The sequence below is a fragment of the Protopterus annectens genome, chromosome 1.part0 (genome assembly GCF_019279795.1).
Source record: "Protopterus annectens isolate FY-2018-M chromosome 1.part0, PAN1.0, whole genome shotgun sequence".
Classification (NCBI taxonomy): domain Eukaryota; kingdom Metazoa; phylum Chordata; order Ceratodontiformes; family Protopteridae; genus Protopterus; species Protopterus annectens.
The window spans coordinates 1176697550-1176711102 of NC_056725.1; the positions used below are offsets into that span (position 1 = coordinate 1176697550).

General features: G+C 39.9%; 1 protein-coding gene across 1 annotated transcript in view; it reads left to right on the forward strand.

Moving 5' to 3' along the window:
- The first annotated feature begins 4233 nt into the window (after positions 1-4233).
- PDSS2 (decaprenyl diphosphate synthase subunit 2) overlaps positions 4234-13553 on the forward strand; it is a 1587149-nt gene continuing 1577829 nt past the window's right edge. Inside the window, exon 1 of the mRNA XM_044069781.1 lies at positions 4234-4568. Coding sequence (XP_043925716.1) covers positions 4234-4568 — 335 coding nt within the window. The remainder of the gene's footprint in view (positions 4569-13553) is intronic.

Below are 13553 nucleotides of genomic sequence, written 5' to 3' on the forward strand. Positions count from 1 at the left end.
CCCACCACACAAATTCTTTCTGAATGCAAGGGAGAATCCAAATGACAGTATCCAAATCGTGGCTGTGTTGAGTCCAAACGCTTTTGAGATACCACTGTAGCTTCCTCATATGCAGTTTGGCATTGGGAAGTACTAGAATGCAAGATGCCATGAACCCCAAGGCTTGAAGGACTGTCCTTGCAGTCAGCCTGGACATTACGGATAGCTGTTGGAAGTATAGGTGAAGATTTCTTTGTTTGTCCGGGGTAAGAGATGCCATCTGAGTATTTGTATTCAGTCTCACACCCAGAAAACACATCTCCTGTGAGGGTACTAGACTGGACTTTATTTCGTTCACAGAATACCCTAGGCATCTGAAAACTGTCATCACAAACTGCAGATGTCGAAGAAGTTCGTGCTTGCCCTGAGCCAGTATCAAACAATCGTCCAGATAAGGATAAATTTGAATTCCCCTTAGCCGGAGAAAAGCTATTACTGGAGCCAGGACTTTTGTAAACACCCTGGGCGCAGTATATAAGCCAAAGGGCAATGCAGAGAACTGATAATGCAAATTCCCAGTCCGAAACCTCAGGAATTTCCTGCAACTGGGCCTGATAGGAATGTGAAGATAGGCCTCCTTGAGATCCAAAGTCACCATCCAGTGATCTCTGCCTAGCATAGGCAACAGCTGCTGCAGCGTCAACATCTTGAATTTCGGAATTTCCAGAAAGGTGTTTAGAATGGATAAATCCAGAATGGGCCTCCAAGTATTTCCCTTCTTTGGCACTAAGAAAAGACAGGAATAAAACCCCGTGCCTCTGTCCACAGAAGGAACTGCCTGTATTGCTCCCAACCGGAGCAGAGAAAAAATCTGTGCCTGCGCTTCCAGTCTTTGCTGATGAGGCACATCCGGCATACCTTTGAAAGGAGGGAAAGTGTGAAAATAAAACTTGTAGCCTCGAGTTATAATGTCCAATACCCATTTATCTTGGGTAACCAAATGCCAATTCCCCTTGAAAAGTCCCAGTTTTCCCCCTAGAGGAGCTGCCAGCAAAGCAGAGTCCGGCAGCTGAAGACACAGGTCATTGGGACTGCTTCCGAAAGGACTGACCCCTGCCCACCCCAGCAGAAGGGGTAAAAGAATTCAAAGGCCTAGAAGTAACAGGGCCCTGAGAGGAAGCCCTACCCCTACCACGCCTCGACCTGCCCCTAGAAGGAAAATCCGAAGAGGGAAAAGACCATCCCCTAGCAGGCCAATTCCTACTGAACTTAGGGGGCTGAACCTGTAAGAAGTCCTTTACCGTCTGCATAGACTTAGCTTTTTCCTCCATTTTTTTCAAAACTGATTCCACTTGAGGGCCAAAAAGAACATCAGAGTGCAAAGGAGCATCCAAAATGCGAGCCTTAACATGCTCTGACAAGGACTGATCTCTAAGCCAGGCATGTCTGCGAACAACAGAACTAGTAGCAGCCACCCTGGAAGAAGCTTGTAAAGCATCAAAACCACACTGCAAAGAATGCTTACCAACCTGGTCTGAAGCATGCACAAAATCCTGAAGCTCCTTACAGTCAACACCTTCAGACAAAGCATCCACTTTACATTTCAATTGACTTAGCAAATAATTCTGATACCTGAGCATATGAAATTGACAATTTAAAGCTCTCATAGCCAAAGTAGAAGAGGTATACAGTTTTTTACCCCACCTATCCAGGGCCCTAGCATCCATGTCTAGAGGAACCGGATTCTTAACCACAGAAGCCTTAACACCTTTGGGGCCTTGAGAAATAGTTTCTGGATCAGCCCTAGGACTCTTATACAAGTACTTGTGAGCTTCCGGAACCCTGTAGTATCTATCTGGTTTAACTGGGCCAGGGGGCAGAGAATCTGGGTTAAGGGCAGCCTCAGAAAATACATCCTGAACAACATCCAGTACAGGGGGAATAGCCAAAGGCCTGTGCTGAGGTAAAAACAAGAATTCTCTCAGCCTTTTATGAGAATCAGAATAATCCTGGCCATCCCACTGGAAATGTTCCCTCATGGAATGCAAAGTTTCAGAGAAAGAAAAATCTTCTGGAGGAGACGCAGAGGGAGTAGCGTCCTCAGCCTCCGAATCAGAATAGGGAGGGAAATCCTGAAGCTCTTCCACAGAGGAATCTGACTCATTGGAAGACAGAACCAGACCCTCCAACTCTGTGTCTATCCTGGGCCGCTTCACAGGGGGGGGGCATGGAACCCCTAATTAAAGTAATCAAATCTTCAGCCATCTTTAACATGTGCTTCCTAGGCGCTGGACCCTGGGGATTAGCACCAGCAGGGATAGACTTAGATCTAGAATGGCCTTTGCCCTGAGAAGGAGGAGGTCTAACTACCCTATGAGGGGAGGAAGCCACCGACAACAAAGAAGCACCCTCAGCCTGGCCTAACACAGGAGAAGCCACTTCCTGCAGTAACAAAGGCTCCCCTAGACACACTGGTAAACTGTCAGAAGGAGCCACTGAAGCAGTCAGTGGTTCCACAGAACCGATGTCCGGAGTGGACGCCTCATCCTGTTTGGACCGCAAAGACTTATCTTTGCGCTTCTTAGAAGAACCAGTCGTCGGAGAATCCGACGGCATGTTATAATTACAACGTTTACCAAACACCAGCCTAGCACAGTCCAACCAATGTTTAATAGTACGCTTGTTAAAAGTAGCACAAAAGCGACACCCAACAACGTCGTGCTCAGGCCCTAAACAAGGAATGCAGAGTGAATGGTAATCCCTATGAGGAATCTGTTTCCCACAAGAAATACAGTTATTAACTTTTTCTGACATCCGGCAAGACTGAGGCAAGAAAAAGACAAAAAAAGTTCCCAACAGGGTACTTAGCCAACTTGGTATCCGGTCTGAAACTCGAAAACCGACAGTTCCAGAACGCCGAACGGCACTTGCAAAAACTGCTTCGGCTGAGGACCATGCGGCAAGAAAGACTGAGTTTATGGCGTCGGTCATGCGCATTTGTACTGACAAGTACTTACGTCAGTCTCAGGCGCCCGTGACCGACGCCAGTTATAGCCCTTTGGTATTCGGGCCGATGGTGGGCAGCGGAGTACCCCATTTGTCAGGACTGCAGCAATGGGAGACGACGAACATCTGTATGTTTAGAAGTCATTACTGCAAGTTTGTTTAACCTCTGATACCATCACTGGTGTATCAGTAAAAGCTTTGAGTGCATATTGGGTACACACCTAAAGTGTTTTTAACTTTATAAAGTTCTGACAAGTACGTACCACTGTTATTCTGTTTTCCATTAAACAATTTTCCTTTATCATTCTTCAATGTATATAGGTCTCTTTTGTATAGTTTCCCCCATTTATGGCAATATATTCTCCTCTGCCTTTCAAAGAATATCTTAAATTGTGTGGCTCAGATTATTATTCATATTTCTGATACATTATATATACTGAAAAAAGGAGTGCACATTTCTAAGCTGTAAAACACTTTGGTCTGCCACACAGGCAGCGGTGAATAAGTCCCTATGATGGGGAACTAAATGCTTTAAAAGCCGTTACACTTCCCCGCGCGTGTTTGTTTCCCAGAGTCTAAACTTTTTAGGTTCTGGTTGCTATTATATCCCAGCGTATAACTCCTTCCTGTCCCTCACAATGAGGAACTTCCCTTGTTTTGTCTCAGCTGTGTTCCACAATGGAAGTACCAAGCAGTCACAAATCCATTGAGTAACCATTTTAATAAGTATAAAGACACGGTTATTAAGTAAATCATTCTGCCTGTGAACTTTCAAGTAGAAACTGCTAATGAAGTGCTTCATATTTTGTTAATTTCTTCTACCGACCACAATATGATGTAATGCTCCACATTTTGGAAACAGCAGGTTGAGAACCGTACTCCTGCGTGACTCTAGCTTAGAGGTACTGAATTAAGTGTGTTTCTTTTGTCAGGAAAAGTGCTTCATAGTTATTGTTTTCACAGATTCGGAACCAAATGGTAGAGCTCCATATGTATTCGTATTACTGTAATCCATCCCAGTTCCAAACGCTGTTACTATAACTGAAGCTATTTCTACTTAATGTCCTACGTTGCTAAAGATTACTCCGACACTCACAGCACATTGTTTGTAGTTTCTTCTTCTTTCGGCTTTTCCCGGTTAGGGGTCGCCACAGCAGATCAACTGTCCGCTCACGATTGGCAGAGGTAGCTCCTGAAGTTATTACAGGTTCACGAGCCACTCTGATAGTTTAAGTAGTAAAACAGAGCATGCGCGAGCGTCTTGACGCTTACTCTATTGCGTCCAAGGCACGTCACCAACAGCGGTTTCAGGAAAGTAAACTTGAGCTGGAGCCTAACATGCTGCTTACAATGACAAGTAGGAGGCTTGTCCCCGTTCTGAAGACATGGTGCAGATGCTTAAACATATTCTCTGGTTCATCTGCTGCCAGTTGGAATAAAGTTGTTTCGGATGCGGAGAAAATAGTAGGGTATCCGACTTCATTTATGAGTTTGCGATGCTTACTGAGTGATGAGCTTAGTAATGTTGCTTTAGAGGTTAGAAAGTTAGTGGGAACCAAACATCCATTATTAAGTACAGCTAGGTAAGTTGACAACATACAGTTGCAAGTTAGATAAAATCTATTTATCAGTACCTTATTTGTAAAATTGTTGCATTGTCTGCAATCGACAGAAAGTCTTTTGCTAAAACATCGTTTCTGTTCTGGTTATGTATGGTAACTGTTTTGCATTGTCTTGGGAAGTACATAAGATGGGTAACGGTGCTAAGTGACTGATATTTTAACGTGTGCCAGATCCTGTGTCAGTGGCATCCCTGATGTTGAAGCTTCTTTTGATGTGGTATTACAGTGCATTGAAGCCTGCAGTAAAGTTAGTGATGGCGTGTTATCATTTACATTAGATTCGTTTTGGGCTTTTGTCAGCTAGGAAACTGAGAACTAGTACCTGCAGTGGTCTGTTTTTTTTTTCTTGTCTCCACAACTGTAATCGGGTAGGAAATTATTATTATTATTATTAGATATTAATAAAATGTTGCAGAGACAGTAAGATATGTATCTTGATGTTTGATTCCTGGTTCTTTTTAGGGCATCAGTAAATTACCTGATTGTATTTGGCTTATCAGTTTCTGTCTTTGAGTAAATTATTTCTACATTAAGATGATTCTACATTAAGTTTTGTATCATATCAAGATGATTTATATTTTGTATCCCAGAATAATTTGTTTTTGTTGGCAATTTCAAATAAATCAGCAAGTCATAAATACCAAACACTCGTCATTGCGCAAAAGGTTTTGCTGCAGCAGACTTGTTATCTTGTGTGTAGAGCCAGTTCACTACTACACCAGATATGAGTGGTACCTAACACCATAGAGTTTGAAATGTTTATTTATTTTACATTTGTTAACCAGGAGAGTCTGACTGGATACAGGTCCATTTTCAGCAGAGGCCCAGGGAGAAAAGCTCCAATTACATGCATTCTTAACATCTTAAAGATTTAGATGTAATATTCAATTACAGGCAGAATAACATTGTGACTAAAAGACAGCATATTGCATACACTCTGAGTAAATATGACAGTACAAGGTAAGACAATACACAACACTTTCCAGATATGACAAGCTATACATAGAAATTCTTACTTTAGCTAGTAGACAAATTGGAAAAGCAGTTTGTACTGCTATCATAGCTTAAGAGTAAAGAAAGTGCACAGAAATCTGTTTCAAAAACTACTTTCCAACGTGCAACTGGGTGCCAAGATCATAGATGGAATATGCACTGCTGTCCTGATTATAGTTTTCCAATCTCCATGCTCAAATTAATCACTATATTCACTTACAGAGCAAATGTTTCCCAGTGTCCTCTATCGACGGAAACTACCTTTCACAAACATGGTCATACATACATGTAACGGTTCCCTACAGCTTTTTTTTCCTGACTTGGTAGTGCTCACACTATTTTGAGAAAGTCAGAGTCTTCCAGTTACCTGCTGATGTTATCACTAGTTAATATTTCTTACTGGTAGTTGGCCAAAGCAGTCTCAAAACATTGTGCCTTCAATTTGTTACCCGATAGTGTAAATAATTGTCATGCTGTTTTCAAATGGACAGTTTGTGTATGCTCTTATAATAAATACCGTCCAGAAGAAATTAAATGTAAATAAATGAAATTTATGTAAATAATAGAATAGTTCTAGTATAGAGTAAAATGTAGGCAGGTTGGCAGACAAGGAAAATTAAAAGAAAGTACAAGAAACATGGGCTGCATACAGAGAAAACTAGCTTCAGGAATCCAGTTTCCATAGATAACTGGTACAACTGTCCCTGACATACTAATTACTTACAGATGGAGTAATGCCACAAACAAGCGTCATCAGCAATAACAACAACTTCAACTGCAATATCGTACAGTTCTATAACAAAAAATTCTTTGCCATTCCCAGTGTCCTTTACATCATCATTAGTAAGGAAATATGTCATAAACTAGCGTAACGGTCACCAAGGTTTGTCAAAATGCATTTCATTTTATTGAATAATTGAATATCAATGGTATCTAAATGCTGTTATGCCATTACATTCTACTGCTCTTTTATCCTTGTTTGTTATATAAGAAAAATTACCATCATGTTTAGAGGATCAGCAGCTCTACCTCTCCTTTGACATTTTTTTTTGATGAACAAGAATGTATTCTTTTTACCATGAGAACTTGCAGTACAGAAGAAAAAAAAAGCAAGTAACATTATTGCATTTAGCCTGACATTCTCAAAATGGTTTCCTTTAGCTTGGCATTACCATTAGCTTTGCACCACATATGATTTTCTGTTATTTTGCTTTTACTTTTGTGCATTGATGGTTTGTTACCCCGAATGTGGCCTGCTGTTGCAGCTACCACTGTTTGTGTGGCTTTTCTTAGTGACATCACTTACTAATCTGCTCTTTAACTGTAGACTTTCTAGACCAGATGTGCTCACACATTGCCTTTAATGACATTCACTGACCTGTTTAGGTAGCTTTTTTTCCCCTTGCTGCACAATTTCCTACTGTCTATGTTGTCTGCTTGGTCCTTCATTTTTTCTGTGCCGTTGTTAAGCCTTTTTAACTGACCATTACTTTTTAGCTGCCTTTTGAATATCTGAGGCATTTTTGTTGTCTATATCTATTACATAACTTCACATTGCAAAGTCTTCTGATGAGAATAGGCTTGTATGCAGTTGTTTTGGTAAGCCTGTAGACTGCTGTTGTCCTTCACTAAGTTTTACAGATTTGTAATTGCTCTTGTGGAATAACATTTACATACAAACTCTTTATAATGTACTTTGGAGAGATGTACTTGCTCAGAATTGGGGGCCGTGTGATTTACACATTGCTGATGGCCCTTATTGTGCCTCCATGTTTTTCAATCAGGAAGAATGGGAATTTTACATTCTTTATGATTTAGTAATCTAGGAAGACCTTGGAGTGCCATCATTGCTCTGCTGGGTTTGAAAGTCTCAAAAGAAGAAGCTGCACGGTGTATCCAGCTGCCCAAATAAATAAATCCTGCAAGCACGAGAAAATGACGTACTATTTATTGCAACAAGAAATCACATAAAGCACTTTTCGTCAGGCTACATAGCCCAACTTCTTCAGATATTTATACAACATAAACCATAGATTATATAGGAAGTGAAAAATCAGCTGGTTCCTGAACCAGGTAATGAATGAGGGTGAGTGCCACTTTGAGTAACTGATTCCTGTTTGGTTCAGGAACCAGCTGGTTTTTCACTTCCTATATAGTCCTATATAGTCTATGGTGTATGTTGTATATACCATAATGTCTTTAAACTTTCTTTATGCTCCTGACTGTTTTGCTATTTTTTTTTAGAAACTCTTATCCTTAACCTAGTGTAGAGGCGTCTATAATCTTCGTTTTTCCTAGCAGCATTTGTATTATTTACTCCTTTTAATGCCTTAAACTTCTTTTTTTGTTGACACTCCTATTTTAGAATTCTCTTTCCTTCTCTGATATCTCTGTCCCTTCACTCATTCTTGTCATCTTTTATGGAGTTTGACTTGCAAAAAAAAAAAAAAAAAAAGAAGCACATATATATCCGTATATCCCCATTTTCCCCAAACCATAAATAACTTCTAAATATTCCTGTCCATTTTATTTTCTTCCGTCCCTACTGTAAGCTTCCCTGCTTTTTGACTAGCTTATTCCTGGTTGATTCATATGTAAGCACTATGCTAGATGTCATTTTAAGCCTAGATAATTTCCATGAAAGGTGATAATCTAGCCATTATGCCAACCCCCAGGTCCACATTGATTCATGCAGACCATATGTAATTGTCACACTAACGGGAAACCTGTACTCCAGTACTTAACCTGCTGTCTAATGCACTTGTCTAGTATAACTATCTATTACATATAATGCTACAATTAATAAGCTCCAAGAGCATTATTGATTTAGTTCACACCTTAGTCTCTATCCCATTACATATCCATTTACTACACCCTGCCAGATTTACAGAAGTGTCATACTTGTAATATATCCATCTCACCGTTACCTGTGGAAAGCAATACATTTGGATTGAACTATGTAATATTCAAACTTAACATTGTCAAAAGACTTTTATATTACCAAGTAAATCCATCCACACATCCCATGGCATTTTTTTCAAATGCATGACTCAACTAATATTTTATTAAAATAAACATTTTTGACTACTCTATCTTTCACAGCTGAAAAAATTGATGTACTGTACAGTCAAATCTAGCCTGTGTTCATCTGCATTTGTGTTTCTAATAAGTACTGAATTTTCAGTATATTTATTATTCACTTTCCAAATGATTTTTACAAGACACATTTAAAAATCTTACTTGTTTGTTTAAATCATCTTTCATTTAAGACTTGCAACAAGTTAGTTCTGTGTGCTCAAGTGGTTTTTGAAATTTGAATGGCACTGCATCAAACTCTGTAGCTTTTTTCAGAAGGTTTTTTATTACATTTAACAATTAGCTTGACTGTGCTCTTCCCTGCCCTGATTAGTTAAACATGGCAAACACACAAATTTGTCCTTCAGTGTCGCACACAAAAATTTGTTTCTGTCTATGCATGGGCTTTACTAGATTTTCCTGAAAGTCTCTCACAGCAAATCTTACTATTCCATTCCTGTCCTTCCTATTTCCACATTACATGTGACCACACATGCCCAGTCAATGTATGCTTATCATGTAAAAAGTCACACAAGAGAATTGGAGCTCCCAGCATTCCACTACTAAGCTCCATAAAAGTATGAAAGTACAGTTATGTTTTTTGCATGCTGCTTAAGGGGCTGAACGGCTGTTTTCAGTGTTGACACACATTGTGTCTGAATAAGATGAGATCAGGCATGTCTTCTGTGGTTTCCGTAGGGTTGCAGCTCGTCAGTGAGGGAATGTGGATAGTTTCAGGTTATTGATAACCAGCACAGAACAAGAGTTAATTACACTCGTAAACACCTTGGCATGCTGCTGGAGCAGCTGGCCAATATAGCACTGCTAACAGTAGATTAGAAGCAGGGTATATGCTTGGTAAAGATAGTTTTGCCCAAAGCTGGCTTTGTCTGATTACTTAAACTTCACCCACGTGACGAAAGCACACCAGCAATGGGTAAATCCTACATTTCACTCACCTGAATGTGAGTTATTTGTAAATTTTACCATGCATGAAGTTATGCAGTTTACCTTATCAAGTCAATGAGTCACAATCTCTCAGCTTGATTCTAAAAGACTTCCTGTGAGTGTTAATTGACCACTTACACTGAGAGCAGACTTAGGGTAGGTCTTTTGGAATCTGGCCCGTGGAGTAAGCCTATTTATAGATAGATCTTATACCAAAGTTAATCACTTACACTGAGAGCATGTCTGTCGTAATCAGGGCAGACTTGCACTGAGACAAACTCTTTTGGAATCTGGACATCTGTGTTAATGCTAATGAGCAATGCAGGATGACATGGCATGAACAGCTTCTGCAGTAGTCAGAATTAATTCTGTTTTTGTTCAGCCATGTGTCCACAACAAGTTTCAAAATGCTGTCTAGAAAAGGGATTCAAAAAACTAAAAAACTCTTTCAGAACAAATAAAATATAAATTGTGTTGTGTCCAAAAATACAAATGTTTTCTTTCTAAGGAATGGAGAGAGACTGTTTAAACACAATATTCTTAACTGAGGTACACCCCTCTCCAATAAGGGTGCATATGGGAAAAATAAGCACATATGCTTACATATACCTAGAACTATGCCAACAAGCTTTAAATATACAACAGAACTTCTGTCTGTTGTATATGTTACATAAAATTAAACTTTATTGTTTGAAAGGTAGATAAAAATACACTGAAGTGTACCTAACAAACAGCAGGTCTTCCATGCAATATAAAGGTGCACCTAAATAGTCATTCATGTTATTAAAGTGAACATACCACCCAGAAATAAAAATTAATGAAGAAATACATGTACATGTTTACACGATGTAATACCAGTAATATCTATGAGGGGTGGAAGTTATGTAAGAGTTTGTCCTTATGGCATGTGTGTTTCATTCCTTGGGTTTTGTCCTTGTTATCAAACCCGACTAGTTTGAAGTAAATCCTTGTGCAACTCTCCCCTGTGTCAGATGTCATGGCTATATTATATTACAAAGGATGTTAAATTATATATTTATATACATTATGTATTTATTTATAACTACCTAGCAACAAGAAAAACTAAGCTAGCGAGCAGGGAAACCAACAGCAAATATTTTCTCCTCTACACCCCAATAGCAATTTGCCTTTTTTCACCCCCTTACCTACTTTTATCTGTAACTCCTTTTTCTAGCTGTATCTAATACTGTTACCTTCGTCTACTATACTTTCTGCCCACTAGGTGGCACCAAATTCCAGTCTAGAGTTACACCTTGAACTCCGCATTCCCAACTATCTATTCTTAATACTTTTATAGCTCTTATCCCTTGACAAGCTGAAAATCCTCTTGCTACTTTCACTGTACTAGTACCTTTTCTTCTCCCCACTATCTAGCTGTACTCTGTTTTTCTTCCCTTTATTCCACAATCACTCACTACCTCTCTCCTGCATTACCACACTCTACTCACCCAGTGACACCTAAGGAGTCTGCGGCTCCCTGATTGTCTCTGTAGACTCTTACTTGCCTTCTGTAACCTGCTCCGTTCGCCCTGCGGGCTCACTCCGCTCCCCTACCCTACCCCCAATTCCCACCCACCCCCAGTGGTCCTACCTTTATACTTACCAAGCCACTCCCCCTCACTCCTATCAAATAATCTTTCACCACTCTTTACAGACCTACCACTTACACAGCCACTCACATACTGATAATCACTCTCCCTTACCTCTTTCACACCTATTTAGTCCACACCCTCATTTACTCCAACCTCCTAATTCCCTATTACATTTTATCATCTCCTTCACCATGCCCTTTACTTATTCACTCATTTACATTAAACTACCACTCCTACTTTTACTATTATCTATCCTCTCTATTCCCTATACTCTCACTCATTATGAAAACCTACAATTCTCATCTTCTCACCAATCCCTTAAACAAGCATTAATAATACATCTTGAAATCCTTAGCCATTCTAACATAACATCCACCTCATCCTATCTATCACCTAAATACCACAGAGTAGCCCATTTTACATTTACACATTTTAGGAAAGCGCAACTTAACTACACTAAACCACTGAAGCATCCATATAGTCCTCTCAAATATCCTCTCCTTCACGGGGACATTCATCCCAACCCAGGACCTTATAACAACACCCTAAGACAGCTCACCCCCCCCTTCACTCCCACTAATTCACTACTCATAGCTCATCTCAATATAAGGAGTGACAATAAAGTAAGCCAACTGCACGCTCTACTAGATACTCACTCTTTTGATATCCTATGCTTAACTGAAACCTGGCTTAAACCTGTTACAAAAGACAATGAAATACTCCCACCTGGTTATAACATCCTGAGGTTAGACCGAACTACCAAAAATGGTGGTGGGGTAGCAATATTGCACAAATCTCATTTACAGGTCACATCCATACTGGAACAACCCCCTCTAGAAACCAATGTGGAAATTCTTATTGCCAAGCTCCAGCTCAATAATACTAAATATATTAACATAATATGCTCCTACCTACCCCTAGGCAATAACATTAGCATCATAGAAAGTATCCTCTGCTGGCTTTCTACATCCTTCCCTCAAGAAACCATAGTACTCGGTGATTTTAATATAGACTGGAACTCCTGTACCACTCTAGAACCCACAACCCATATAAACCTCTACGGCTTCTCTCAAACTATTACCACCCCCACTAGAATCCATAAACCCACCAGCAAGGAAAGTATATTAGACTGGATCTTAATAAACTGCCACTCTCTCTCTTACAAAGTAGGTGTCCTTCCTGATGATATTAGTGACCACTCTAACCTAACTATCTCGACAAAAATCCTATATTCCAAATCAACCTACCTTTAAAATCACCCGCAACAAAAAAAAAAATTAATCCACTTAATTTTCAGGTTGAGCTTCAAGCCTGTGACTGGTCACCCTTAAGGCACCTGCCAATTGACGAAGCAGTATCCCATTTTAACTCCAAATTCCTACAAATTTTAGAATTCCATGCCCCCTCATGCTCCATAAGAACTAGATGCAAAGCAGCCCCATGGCTCACTAAAGAAACCAGACAACAAATCCTACAAAGAAATAAAATCTGGTCCAAATGGAGAAACACCAAAGACCCAATTGATCAGCAGCACTTTAGACAACTAGGAAATGCCACCAAAAAAATAAATACTTCAGGATAAAAAAAACTATTTCTTCAAACTCCCAACAAAATCACCATAGTCAACCCCAAAGCTTCTGGTCAGGCATAAATAAACTCTTACATCCAGGACACTCCAAAACACCCACCCCATCTGGTCTCTCCCAAAACTCTCCAAATGAGATTGCTGATGCTTTCAACAGCTTTTTTACTGAAACTGTCCAATCTCTAGCTAACTCCCTACCACCTCTCAGCCCTACCATATCGTCCTCCCCCACTACCTTACCACCTACCTTTCACTTAAAACCTATTCCTACAGCCCTCATCTATGCTCTGCTTCATAAACTCAAACCCTGTACACCCTCAGCCGATCTTCTACCACCTGAATACCTTCAAACTGCTGCTAAAGCTCTTGCCTACCCCATCTCTATTCTAATTAATAGAACCATAACTGAAGGCTCCATTCCTTCACTATGGAAAATCTCTCACATAATCCCACTTCACAAAGGAGGGAACTCAACTGAACTCTCCAACGTTCGGCCCATAGCCCTACTATCACCACTAGCCAAAATTATGGAAAAAATGTATCCACCAACAAATTCTTGACCACATTCTCCAATATAACCTTCTAGCTGACTGTCAACATGGTTTTAGACCATTCCACAGTACCAACACTGCTCTCCTATCCTTTACAGACTGTATTAATAAACATTGTAACAATAATATGCTCTCCTCTGCTCTGTTCATTGATCTCTCTAAAGCTTTTGATATGGTCAAC